The following is a 13,950-nucleotide window of genomic DNA, read 5'->3' on the forward strand; positions in this document are numbered from 1 at the left end:
TTCACAAGCCTTACAGAAAATACCACCGGTTTCATTTTAGTTTGCCATAATAAGGAAGATTTAACAGTTTGCAGAGAAGAGCTCTGGGAAACAGAGGTGAAAAGCAGCTCCTGTGTGTCTCATTGCTTATCTGAGGGTTTGCAAACAAACACGGAGGGCAGAGTGCAAGGCTGAGACATGGCACGTTATCAGTCTTGACCCACAAAAACTGCTTTAGCAGTCGGTGATAACCGGTGTGGGACATTCCCTTGGTTGGCCAATGCCCTCTAGTGGCTTCTGGAGAGGAGAATTGTGCATCCCCCAAAGAGAGAGGATTTTGCTAAAATAGTGCTATGCCTCAGGTGTGTGCAGGTTTTGGGAGAGATAGGACATAGGTGCTTTAAAATTATTAAAGAGCTAAATCGAAATCCTTTATCCATAAATGCTCCTGTCATACACAGAAAAAGGGAGAGAGGGGGGGTTGTAAGATTCCCTGTGTTTTCCAAGAGGATGGTTTTGTAGTTCACAGAATCACAAAATGGTTTGGGTTGGAAGAGACCTTAAAGGTCACCTCATTCCAATCCCCCTTGTCATGAGCAGGGACACCTTCCACCAGACCAGGGTCCTCCAAGCCCCATCCAGCCTGGCCTTAAACTCTTCCAGGGATGGGGAAAGGATGGTTTTGAAATTGATCAGAAGATAAATGGTGCCTTATTGTGCACATACACCTCCTCCTCCTTCCGTCCATTTACCAGCCCTGCCAGTCTCTAATAGGGAGTGGACAATATTTGGAAATATTCACTGCAGACAGGCTTGCTCAGCTGGCTGAGTAAGGGCCCCTGCACACCTAACCACACAGGGGATTGTTTTACATGGAATTTATTGCTTCCTGCCTAGAAAAGCACCCTCCAGCAATGCCCTTTTCTATGTTCTCAGTCTTAAAAAATGAATTTTAAAAAAATCATCCTGTACAGAGTAAATTTAAGAGTAAGTTGGATGGATTGTGCTTTCTATGGATTGAGTTTGCCAATACACTTGAGGCAAATGCTCTCTCCATGAGCAGCGATTGATTGAAGCTGTTTATTTGGGAATACGAAGAGAACCCAGTTCTGTGAGCAAAACCTCTGCTGGTTGCTTGAGAATAGATCAGGAAAGGAGCATTTACACTTGTGCCCAGCAGCACCACACATTGCTCTGCTCCCACTGACCTGGAAGCACTGACCTGACCACCTCTGCCTCTGGTGGGGCTATCCCTAAGGACCCCTCAATGAGAAAAGTCCATCATGACCATTTTCTGCAGGTTTGGTGCCAAACTGACAGCCTTGCCCAGCCCCAGGTTAAGGGCACTGTCACAGACTGGGGCATTCCCTGAGCCTCCTTCCCTGCTGACAGGGTTCTGACCCAGAGCCTAAGTGTAAGCAAACACACCAACAGGTCACTAGCTGCATTCACTGAGACTTTATTACACCAATATTAGCCAAATCTTGATGTTAATAGCCCAGAGAGGTGCAGAAGGGATGAGAGAAGGGTTAATGAGCACAGATACTCCATTTTCTCTCATATATTCATGCACCAGGCGATCCTTCTCTAGATATCTCCATTTTTCTCTATAGTCTGGAAAGCAAAAAACAGATTAATTCAGCAGAGAGCAGAATAAGGCAAGTCTCTATGCCAGGGAATGCTCTGAAGAAGGGCTTGTTCCCAGTTGGACCAGGGGACTGATGCAACAACCTATTCCCATCCAAAAAGGTTTATGGACCACAGTGCCCTCCCTCTAACCCACACTGATTTAAAATACCTCTCCCCACCTTTGCTTCCAGAAGAACCCACAATTTACAGAGGCTTTTCCACAAAACCATCCCCTGTGCCTGGGAAAAGGCAGTGCCAGTCATTATTTCGGGAGCAAAGAGCTCGTTGTTCATTCCCAAATGTATAGCTGAGGGTGGATGGTGCAGATTTGAAGGATTTTCACTTTTAGAGGTGCTTTATGTTTGCTGCATTTCCCATCCAGCTAATTCCTCCTGTGGTTTCCTGCAGCAAGGTTTTGTCTGGGTGAATGGTGATGATAATTTTTTGGACACGGAGCCCAGCTCCTGCCTGGCTTGAATTTTGTCCATGGTCCTCAGCAGACCATTTCAGCTCCAAGGCAGCAGCTCCTTCCTTACAACTGTTTGACTACACCAAAAGTAGCTCCAAATATCCTGATTTTAGACCCCTCCAGATTTCCCAGTTCCACTCCTAATGGTTTAATAAACAAAAAAACTCCTCTGAATGAAAAATAAATGGAACATTCCTCTGGCAATCCCTTGCTTTCAGGGGAGATGCACCAGGTTACCTCACAGGCATGAAGAAACTTACGCTCTGGATCCAGTCCAAGTAGGCTGACACACGTGTGTAGACCGTGGGCTTATGGTAGGTGTTACAGTAGGGAACTAACCCAAAACTGGCAACCCCGTGGATTTCCCAGCGGCCATCCCTGTAGCAGTTGAGAGGGCCACCAGAGTCCCCCTGGATTGGAGGAAGGAAAGGAAATATTCAGCCAAATTATCTGAGCAATGACTGAGGTAAGGAGCACTATAGAGTTAAAATATATGAGGCTCTTCCGTGTCTCAAAACGTGGTTTGTAACAAGGTTCTGACATAATTAAGCCACATAAAAATACACACTAAATATCTACAGACCTAAAATTATCCCATACCTATAACTGTACTATGTAAATTGTACAGCCTGTTTTATTTCTATATATTTCTATATTAGATTCCTATATTTACATAATCACACATCATGCATTTTTCCACAATATTTCAAGGGCTCTGCATGGCTGCTTTTATCAGAAGCCACCTCTACAGTGAAAGGAATACAGGGAGAGGTAGCAAGTATTTCTTGACTTCACATGCCAAACCTCCTTGCCTTGATGCTGAGGCCACCTGGAGCCCCTGGGATAATGGGAATCTCACAACATCATCTTTTTCCACCTAACCTGGGCCAGAGGGAGCTGCTGGACATAGCCCAAAATTGCAGCAACCTCAGCTGTAAACAGAGTGGATGGGAAGGAGAAGGGTTACAAGCAGGGGGTAGCACTGCCTGGCCCAGGGTGCAACAACACAACAGCACTGGAAGAGTGGACAAACTTCCCTGCAGCTTCATCCTTTGGGTCAGGGCACAGGTGACTGCCTTGTCCCCAGGATCACTTGGGACATGCTGCTGAAAGACAGGGCCAATCTACCCTCCCAAACCAGAGGGGAGAAGCGCACCCTGAGGATCTGGATGTTTTTCTCTCTGTTCTCTGATGTCTGGGGAGATGGAGGAATGTGGAGAAGGCCTGGTTCAGAAGATACTCAGCAGAAAGCAGCCAAGGGGCCAGGGTTTGCAGGAGAGCTCTTGCAGGTGGAGAAATGGCAAAACCAGAACTGAAGGCACAGCAAGGTGAAAGATAAAGAAAAAAGAAAGAGGGCAGCTTGAAAACCCTCTGATTATAAGATTATAAGAGCTCTTACGCTGCATCCTGCCCTCACGCCGTCTCCACCTGCACAGATCATGGTCTCCTTTGCCTGGGATCCCCACCAGTCTGGCTGGGAGCAGATCTCGTGGTCCACCACAGGCACCATCACCTCCTGCAGCCTGTCTGGGCTGTCACCATTCACTACACAGAAAAGGGGACACGAGAAAGGGTGACACCTTAGCCCAGCAGCTTCAGGGGTTGAGGAAAGAGGCTTTATCTGAATGGTGGTCCCCCTGGACACTCCCCTTCCCCCTTACTCACCACTGACCACTCCCCAGCCAGTAATATAGCAGGGATGGTCATTGGGCAAAATTTGTCCATTAGGTGGAAGCGTTCCAATCTCAACGAATCCATTGTCATAGGCATGAGATTCGAGGCGCAGCAGGGCAATGTCGTAGCTGAAACAGGCCACAGGTGAAAGACTCCTTACTGAAAATCCTGGATGAGGCATGAATCAGACATCCTCAGTCCAATTTCAGCACTCACACAGGGCTCCAGCCTCTGCACGACAGACAAGCACCTTGCAAATATAATTAGTTATTCCTTACAGCTATCACAGGTGACAGGAAAATAAAAGCAATTAAGAAAGAAGAGGCCATGGTACAGGCTGATAAGGGGATAACAGTCCCCAAAAGTCTCCTACAGGTTTGAGGTGAATTTTGGTGCACCCTGGGTGGACAGGCATGTCTCTGAGGGGGGTCTCCTTCAGCATTTTCTTGTTGGCTTTCCTTCATCAGATGCACACAGTGCTGTGATTGATGGCAAGTCCACTAATCTTCTGTGCATCCTGGATTCATCTGTTTTTCCCATAGATGGGTAAAACAGGCCCATCTTTTCCCCATCTTGGGCAAAACAGGACTGAGATCATCCATGTGGACACCATGGAACACCTCCAAGAGAGGAAGCCATTTGGGAAATCTCCTTTGCAGCATCTCCCAGTGCCTCCCACAAATCCAGCCTCACTGGGAGCTGGACTGAACATGCATATAAACCCTAGTGGGACAGGAAGCTCAGTGTCATTCAAACACCTGATGTCATTAAAAATAATTACCCGTTGGCAATGGCATTGGGATTCCAGTCCTCATGAGTGAAGATTGCATCCACACCAATGTAGTACTCAGTGCCATCCACCTTCAGGAGGTTGTGCTCACCCAGAGCCACCCGGTAGGATACATCTGGGGGCCTGCAAAGGAATCCCAGAGTAATTGATGCAAAATCTACTCCCCACTGAGTGGTTTGCAGTGCAATTCCTGCACCACCCAGACCTTCTACCAGTGTCATCATTTCCAAAGCACCTTCCATCAGAGGATTTCCAATGGACTGTAGCCAAATCTGCTGTGAGTGGGTCTGGAGAAGGGCAGGGAAGCTGGTGAAGGAGCACAAGTCTGATGAGGAGTGGCTGAGGGAGCTGGGGGTATTTAGCCTGGGAAAAAGGAGGCTCAGAGGGGACCTTGTTGCTCCCTGCAACTACCTGAAAAGAGGGTTCTAGCAAGGTGGGAGTCAGTCTCCTCTCCCAGGTAACAAGTACAAAATGAGAGGAAATGTCCAATAGATATTGGGAAAAAAATTCTTCCCTGAAAGGGTGGTCAGGCATTGGAACAGGCTGCCCAGGGCAGTGGTGGAGTGGTTTTAAATCCCTGCAGGGATGTGTAGGTGTGGCACTTGGCGACAAGGTTTAATGATGGGCTTGGCAGAGTTGGGTTAATGGTTGGACTCAATGATTTTAGTGGCCTTTTCTAACCTAAATTATGATTCTAAGTGGTTTTACAAATCAGGCACATGCTGTCTGCAGTTTGCTGATGAAGAAACTGAAGGTGAAGCATCAGCTACCACAGTGATGAGCTTGATCTTGAACAAGAAGATTAATTTTGCATCTCTGCACCTTTCTGGAGCAGAGTGTGAAGGACCAGCTTGTCACACTTTGTGAGTGTAATCACTAAAGGCAGGAGCAATTAAAGGGGAGTGTTGGCTTGCTGGTGTCCCCCGGCATTGTTGGAGGTGTGCATGTCAGACTTGTTGTACAGCAAGGCCTGAGAGCAAGCAAACACCTCTTTTGTTCCATCTTTCCATCTCTCTGCAGGCCCTGGGGATGCAAACCCATGAGGAATGCTCACACTCATGCAAATACACCTCCTCTTATGCAAATCAGCAATCAGCTCGATTTCCACTCCCAGTAAGTTATCCATTAATATGTAAAATCAAGGCTAAAGCAGAGTTTTCCAGCGCCCCTGATTAAGTGAGCAGGGAGATGTCCAGCTGTGCAAGGCAGGGCACAACTGGGGAGCTCTGAGGAGGAAAAGGGTCTGGCTCCCATCTGCAGCAAGAATGAGGAGCAGAACAGGAGTTTTAACATTTTTTATCCTACTCACATGCTGACACAGTGGGCTGCAGTCATGACCCATTTGCTGCTGATAAGGGTTCCACCACAAATGTGGCCATAGTACCCCATGTCCTCGGGGTAGGAAATCTGAAGTGACACCTGGATCAAACAAGAACATATTTTACACCCAAGCCATGCCATGCCTCTGCACAAACAGTGTGTGTGGCTTTGGACAGTGGAAGCTGTTATTTTCTCACTGTTTTTTTTTTTTTTTTTCTCAAATTTAAGGCTTTTTTTCAAATATAAGACACCAGCTTTACCTGCCACTTCCAGCTGTTTGGTTGGGCTTCGTGGCCTCCAATTATTCGCTCTGCCAATGCATCTTTCTGAAGAGCATCCCTCAGGGGAGTCCCAGAGATTGCCCCTAACACAAATAAGGAAGGAGAGCAGTTTGTTGTGTGGATTCCTAAAGAGAAATAGTCACCACAGCCAGCCAAGTCTGAAAGATGGAGATGTTGATGTTTGCACATGGTGACACTGTGGTCACTCTCCATCCTGGAGGCCTCTTTAAGCCTCCATGAGTGAAAAAAACAGGTTAAGATACAGAGCTCTGATATAAACTGAGTTGTTTCCCATACTCCAACCCCACCCTGATGCACCAACCTACATCCACTTTCTTTCAGGTTGCAGGTTTTTGCTCCCTCAGAGAACTCCCAAACCTTTCCCATGGAGATAATGCTTCCATAATAGAGGAAAACCCTTCCACATTAGGTTTTGCCCTAGCACAGAAACTGTAGAGAAAAAAAAAAAATCTAATCTTTACCACTTAGAGGCTGAGAGGTTCACCCTTCCCCAGCTCAAATAAATTGCTACTTACCCAGGCAGCCGAGAAGAACCAGAAGCTGAAACATCTTTAATGAAATGGTCACACTGTTCCAGGAAATGTCTTTTTATACTAAAATATCTGCTAAGCAGCTGTGTCTAAATTTGGGATCAATACAGCTTATCTATACCCATAACTTATTAAACTGATCAAAAATGTTGCCTTGGGAAAAAAACCCAACTGCTCAATGTGGAGCCAAGGCTACACAAACACCTCCACACTGTATGGTTCCCTCAGAGCCATGAGGCAGAAAAATTCTGAGAAATTTGGAGTTCTTTCAGATCAAGTCAAAAACAAGGCAGGGCAGATCCAGGCTGGAGAGGCCAATGCTTCAGACCAGCAATTGTGGGTGCAGGTGTTGTATTAGTCCCTTGTAAGAGATTTATGTGTCAGTCCAGCTTTGTGCTACTCCATGTGACATGAACTGATCTTTGTCAAACAGATAAACAAAACCACAGCTTTTTTCATATCCTCATTAACTGCAGTCCCTTATATTTTGTGCTGGTGGAACGTCATGATTTATATCCATGTAATGGTTAAAGGTGCAGTCAAGGAGCATAGTAGATGCATAAGTTCTTCAGATAAAAATAAAAATAAAAATAAAAATAAAAATAAAAATAAAAATAAAAATAAAAATAAAAATAAAAATAAATATAAATATAAATATAAATATAAATATAAATATAAATATAAATACAGCCCTGCTTTTTGTGTCCAGACAGGAAGAAAACAAAAAATGCCTGCAGCTGATGGAAACCCAGAGATTTGGGTTCACAGTCAGGGGAAATCCCCTTGGGACACACAGGTCATCAATGGGTGGGAAGTAAAGCACACCTTGAACTGCAGTCAGAGAGTAGCTGTCAAGTAAAAAAAGGGAGAGTTAAGGATATGAACTGGAGAAGACAGCAAGGGTCACCCACCCAGTTGTGCTAATGGGATCCACTCTCTATGGAATGCACGAGCAAGGACCTTTCCCATATAACCCCTACAGACCTCTTTCACAAATAATTTTTATTTTAGTGGGAGCCATAAAAAGTTCAGTGTGATATTTCAGCACTGAGACCCTCTTTTAGTCATTGAGCACATTTTCCCCCTCACATCACGGATCACTTTTAGCTTCCAGTTAGTTTTGGTAGGAGGTCAGAAAGCAGCCTCCTACCCAAGCAGTCTCTTCCCTCACCTTCACTGAACTCATCATCCCAGTTAGGGCTGGCCAACTCACTCATTTTCCACCACAAATTTATTTTTCCAAAGGCTTTATGTGCTCCCTACAAACAACTGTGTTTAAGAATGCAGTGGCTTATTCTCCTTTTGGACATCAGGCATTTATCTCGAGCAGTTGCTTGTCTGTAATCTGTCCTCCACAGCCATGCACATGCTATCATCACTGTGGCTTTGATGCTGGGCTGTGTTGTAATGCCCAGAGGAGAAATAAATTACACTGGGGATGATGAATTACAGCTGTTTTCAGAATTCCTCCACTCCAGGCATTGTTTCAGTGCAGAGCTCTTGAGGGATGTCTGTGTTTCCCCCTGGGACCCACAAGGATCATTGTGTCCAACTCCAACACCACAAAACCAACTCAAGTGGTCCCTTTTTATGTCCATACAGTAAAACTCTTTTATCTCTGAAACAGAAAGGTCTCATCCATGTTGCTTATGCATCCTTATCCATACTGGCTTTCCAAACCGTGTGTAAAAGTTGCTATGAGGAGCATGGGCTGGTGCAAACCAGTGTTATGCCAGAGTGTGTGAGCATTTTTCTGTCCAAAAAAAAAGCAGAACATCTGAGTTGGTGCTCTAGCACTGTTCAGTTAATTGGACTTCTGGCATTGTTTCATTAATTAGTGATCTAGCACTCTTTAATTAGTACACAGCCTTTTGTCCTTGTTCACACAGGATCAGAATTAAATATTTTGATGACAGAAAAAATTTCAGGATGAGCAGAATATTTCAGGAGTGATGGGAAGCATAAGGGGTGGTAGCATATGGGATAGGATGGATGATGGGGAAAGATTCTGCGACTGTACAAGCAAATAAAGATATTTGGGTGGACTTGATGTGATCCAGTGCGAGTTACTGAGCACAGAAAAAAAGTTGTCTTTCGGGGAGCCCTTAAAGCACAAGCTGAATTCCAGACATACATATGTATATATACTCACTTTAATGGTAAAAATGTTTATCAGATTTAAAGTTGGTCTCATGAAATACAGACACTTAATCCACATTTACTGATGTTTCACATGGTGATGTTTGATGGAAAGGGCAATGGGCTGAACAGCATCCCAGTTTAGCACACACTGGGATGTACACATTCATGAGAAATGCTGCCTGATAAATTTATAGGGCAGCTGAGGTGCAGGGAAGTTCTAATGCACACAGAAACTCAAGTCTGAGAGCAATTTTTTAAACAAGTTTGATATACAGACTGTCAGAGGCACATGGAACACGAGAGCGTCTGACTCGCTAAAGTTACAAGATCAAGGGCTTTTTTAGTACCCAGGGGATAACAAGTAAAAGGGAAAGGGATAAACAAAACACAGGGACACAGGGGATAAACAGGGTGGGGATGAAGAACAAAATCTCCAGACCAGAACTGAGCTTTGGAGAGAGCTAATTGGGAAGGTGCTACTGATTAGAAAGGAAAAAAAAGGTGAAGTTGAGGATTTGGGGTATTCAAGGGGGATATGCAGGACAAGTGGTTGGACTTGATGATTTTAAAGGTCTTTTCCAACCTTAATGATTCCATGATTCTCTGACTAGGAAGTAAGTAGGAGATCCCACAGGCTGAGGGCATGCCAGGCTGGGTTCCAGCAGCTGGGCAGGAGAAATCCCAGGTCCTGGGGGTTGTCGGAGATGTCAGGCCTTATATAATGTTCCTAACACAGACTACTGCATATGACAGAGTTACTGGTTTTATTTAAAACCTTTCTGCACCATCTGGGGAGGGGATGGATTCAGGACTGCTTTGGCACATGTTCTACTCAGAGAGTAAACCAGTGCATAAGGCTCAGTGAATGGGGAGATGAGTAACAACAACCAACACCCCACTTTTTTATCATCAGCAGCATCTGACAACACCCAGTTTATTTTTGCTAATGGTTTGACTTGAATTCTGGCCTTGGCATTCTGTTTTAAGTATCACATGGACTTGGGTGACAGTCAAAATAATTGGAATGCTTTCCTTCCAAGGAAATAGCAGCTTAGAGCACCTTCCACCACCTAAAGGAGCTACAGGAGAGCTGGAGAGGGACTTCTGACAAGGACATGGAGTGGTGGGACAAGGGGAAATGGCTTCTAACTGACAGAGGGCAGGTTTGGATTAGATATTTAGGAAGAAATTCTTCCCTGTGAGGGTAGTGAGGCAGCAGCACAGCTCACACCTGAATTCCTACAGACAGAATCTCATAGTATAAATGAATTTATATATTAAATATTAAATCTATATATTAAATCTTTATATTAGGGCAACATATTATTGACAAACTAGATGGAATAGATGAATCAAAAGTTCTTGTCATTAAACCCCCTGTAGAAGCTTTTTAGCTTGTCTGAGCACAGAGGATACAAAAAGAAAACCATCTCCCCTGGTACAGGCAGTGATAAAATTTTCAGGAATAACATTTTACAGCTGGGTGCTGTCAGTGTGACAATGTTTACTCAGTGCAGTATGAAGAATTTGGATGGTTAGGCTCTTAATTATCCAAAACACTGCTCATCAAACCAAGGTCAAAGGGCTCCTTTAAGCAGCAAAACTTGCTACCTGCTTTAATATGTTTAATGATTGATGATTAATTTTGAGCATTCATAAAGCTCCATTAAAATCATTAAGTGTTCATTTGCAGCTCGTAATGAAATGTTTTGTTGGGTCAGACCAAAGTGCTCAGTTAGCTGTAATTTCACACTGTTATTTCCCAATATTGATTTGATTACATTGAAAAATCTAAAGAGAGGAGCAAAACATCAGTAACTCATATTATTTAAGCACCACACAGAACTGAAAGAAAAGTCTTGAGAAATAATGTCTTATTTATTTACTTCTAACAGCAGAATAACTTGACCATGCTCCAAATTGTGCAGAACCTTCAGTCCATAACTCAACCTCCTGTTTCAGTATTTAAGTAACCATTGCACCAGAAAGCAGTTTACTGAAATCCATAGATTTCAGTCCCATGACTCTTAAGAGTTATGTGTGTGGTTTTTCTATAAGAAAATAAATTGCATGCTTTAGAAAAAGTACTCTGTGGAACATTATAAACACTCCTAACTCCACTGAAATGAAAGGAAAACTTTAGTATTAATGACATCAGAATCTTGCCCACTGTGCTTACTGGAAAGGTTCACTTTGACTTTAAGTAAAGAGGAAAAAGTACAAGATAAACAGCTTACATTCTGTCTCCGAGTCCTTACTCAACATGGAAAAAATAGTAAAAACATTCATATATAGTATTTTAATATGCTTATTAATTTAATTTCAGTGCTTTTCATTTAAAGTGAAAAAGAAAATGCTATTCACTGTGAAGAAAAAAGGTGGAAAAGCAAATCAAGAGCTTATGTGTAATGTGCAACAGGAAAAAATGTGCATGAAAAGATCTAAAGACTATTTTAAGTAATGTTTTTTTCAGTTTCTACAAGTAGACTGAGAGCTTTTTCTACATCTTTTCTGTCTGTAGTAGCCATTACATAATATTCCTGTAATGTCTTTAGATGATTTGGCCCCTCTTGCAAACAAGGACAAAACTCCTTTAATAACTTTTCTGCTGCTCTCACAGCCTGTTGCCCCTCTTCATTCTATTTATCTCAATTACTGCAGTATTAAATTCTCGATGGCATTTGCCAGTTTCTCAAATAGTGACTAATATAAAGCAAAATGCAGCTTTTGGCTATAAATCCTGACTGCCACACGTGTAAACAGGGTGATTACGCATTTGGTTTTCTAATTATCTCATAAATCACACCGTGCCCCAGACTGGAAATTCATCACCTTAAACTGCTACAACCTGCACACCTGCTCTGTAGCTGGTGCCATCCTGCTCTTGCAGCATGGAGGTTTTTTAGAAGTGCTGTATTTTCCTGTATTTTTTAAAGTGAAAAGATGTTAAAAAAAAGGAAGAAATTAATATTCTGCATCTAAGTGGGTTGTCAGTATGTATATTTGTGCTTTTCCTCCATGTATATTCATGCACTCAAGACTGACAAATTTTTATCTCCGTTGTATGCTCAGGGAATAACATCAAGGCACCTTTCTCTTATCTTCCCTCCTCTCTTCTTTCTGACATTGCTCATGCTGGTGTCAAAAGAAAGGCACACACCCTGCCATACCTGTTTTTCTCAACATCAGAATTTCTGGAATAAAAACCCAACTCATGGCCCCAAAGCATGGATGTAGGAATATACACACTAAAACATAGCTGAAAGAACAAAATTTCAGCCAGTTTCAGGAAGTTCAGCATAAAGAGTAGAAAAAGGCTGAGTGCCTCCACGTGTGGATGTGGCTCAGTTTCCTCTGGCTGGTGTGGTTTAGCTGCAGTTTAACTGTGTTTGCAGTGCCACATGTTCCAACCAAACCAACAAGAGCCCCTGAGAAGACAGCAGCAGAGGAACACCTGTACCTGGATACATGGTGAAGATATTTTTGGCTGAGGATCAGGATTTCCCTTGCTAGGAAGTTGCAGGTGTGGTCTCATCCAGCAGAAAAACCAACACCAGCACATTGAACAGGGATGGCAGGGCCAGGGATGGCAGGGCCAGGGATGGCAAGCCTGGCCTGAAACAAGTACAAGGGCTGGAAGGAAGGCCAGGGCTCTTGGACCCACTGGGTACCCCCAAATCAGTAGGCCCTCAGCCAGGCTAGGACCAGATGGATCCCTGCTGGCAAACCCCATTTGGCAAGGGTTGTGAGTGCACCAGCAGGTGCTGCAGCCCTGCCCTCCCAGCCCTCAGCTGTCTGTGGAAATTGCTCCATTGGAGGAAAAGCTAAATGAGAAGGAAAAGCACCTGAGAAGCCTCATCTGGGGCTGTACCCTGGGACAGCTGCTCAGGTCCTTGCACTTGGTCCTGCTTGAGCTATGTTGTTTAGGATGCAGTTCCCCATCCCTTCTTCCCCCACTCCTCATTTCATGGCCAGCACTTTAAATCAGCACTTTTCACTTGGAACTCTCGGAAAATGAGCTCCTTGCTGTTTAACTTGATGGTAAGTGCTTGCTGGCAAAGAAGATGGGAACCTTTGCAGTATCTTATCTGTTGATGTCACAGCAGTGGGATTACCTGTTACTGTGTGGGGTTGATGGATTTTCTCCATGTAGGCCCTTGTGATATTCCCAAACATGACAAACTTTGATCTTTCAGATCACTGAGATGAACCTTCCAACCAGACAAAGAGGCAAACATGACTGTTAACTAGAGTAGCAAAGATAAGATGAAAGGCATTCTGATACACCCTTTCTCCACATTTCCCATGGAGAAATAAAACCCCAGGACTTTGTACAAAGAGGGATATTCAAGCTGATGAACTGATGAAGTGCTCAGGAGAGCTGCTACACTGACCAGCTCCATGCTCTGCATCTTCAACATCACCAATCCCAAACCAAAGGTTTAATCCAGAGGTTTAGTTGGCTCAAAGGGAACTTTTCCACACATATCTTCAGACCCAGATCTCTTTCTACACCAAGAACTAAACTTTATCAGAGCCAAGGGCTTGGCATTTCTTTTTGCTGCCTATGTTGTGAAACTGTTTGCACAATTCCTGGTGTGGTTTTGCCCCACGTCAGCCACCACAATCCCAGACAATACTTGGTTGCATTTTAGTGCATAATATGGGCCAGGAATGATTCCAGTGGGCAACTGGGTTGCACACACTCATGTTTAGAGAAAAAAGAGTTTAATCACATGGATGTGAGATGTGTCTTGCCAGCTGGACTCAGGAATAAATAATGTGTGGCGCCCATTTGGTTACTAATAGAGTCAGAATTATTTTTTTCATCAGCTGAAACCCTGTTCAGATTCCTCTTTTGTAAGGCTGATGCTGATGCAAAGTGTTGCAGTTAATCTTTTGACCCTCAAAGTGTATGATGAGCAATATCACCTTTTAAAAAAGTCTGGATGCTGCAAAGCAGTTGAGCAACAGAGCTCTCTATTCATGGTCATGGTTCTGATCCATGGTAAACAACATAATTCAACCTGACTGAGATCAGAAGGCAGTAAACCAATATCCTAGTGGGGATTTCCAATGGCAAATTTTAACAGCAGTTTTTGAATCACTGTGTCC

At 43.8% G+C, this 13,950-nt stretch overlaps 1 protein-coding gene across 1 annotated transcript; it reads right to left on the minus strand.

Annotated features, from left to right (window-relative positions):
- Positions 1 to 1,484: 1,484 nt before the first annotated feature.
- On the minus strand, positions 1,485 to 12,502 carry LOC138105586 (elastase-1-like). The gene is made up of 8 exons (XM_069005723.1): positions 12,296 to 12,502; positions 6,122 to 6,225; positions 5,851 to 5,960; positions 4,533 to 4,664; positions 3,743 to 3,879; positions 3,477 to 3,622; positions 2,338 to 2,487; positions 1,485 to 1,593 (listed from the first exon to the last, which is right to left on the minus strand). The coding sequence occupies exons 1-8, from the start codon at positions 12,303 to 12,305 to the stop codon at positions 1,567 to 1,569; spliced, it is 816 nt and encodes a 271-aa protein (XP_068861824.1). The 5' UTR covers positions 12,306 to 12,502; the 3' UTR covers positions 1,485 to 1,566.
- Between the last annotated feature and the right edge of the window lie 1,448 nt (positions 12,503 to 13,950).

Source organism: Aphelocoma coerulescens, chromosome 2 (assembly GCF_041296385.1).
Source record: "Aphelocoma coerulescens isolate FSJ_1873_10779 chromosome 2, UR_Acoe_1.0, whole genome shotgun sequence".
In the NCBI taxonomy this organism is placed as follows: Eukaryota; Metazoa; Chordata; class Aves; order Passeriformes; family Corvidae; genus Aphelocoma; species Aphelocoma coerulescens.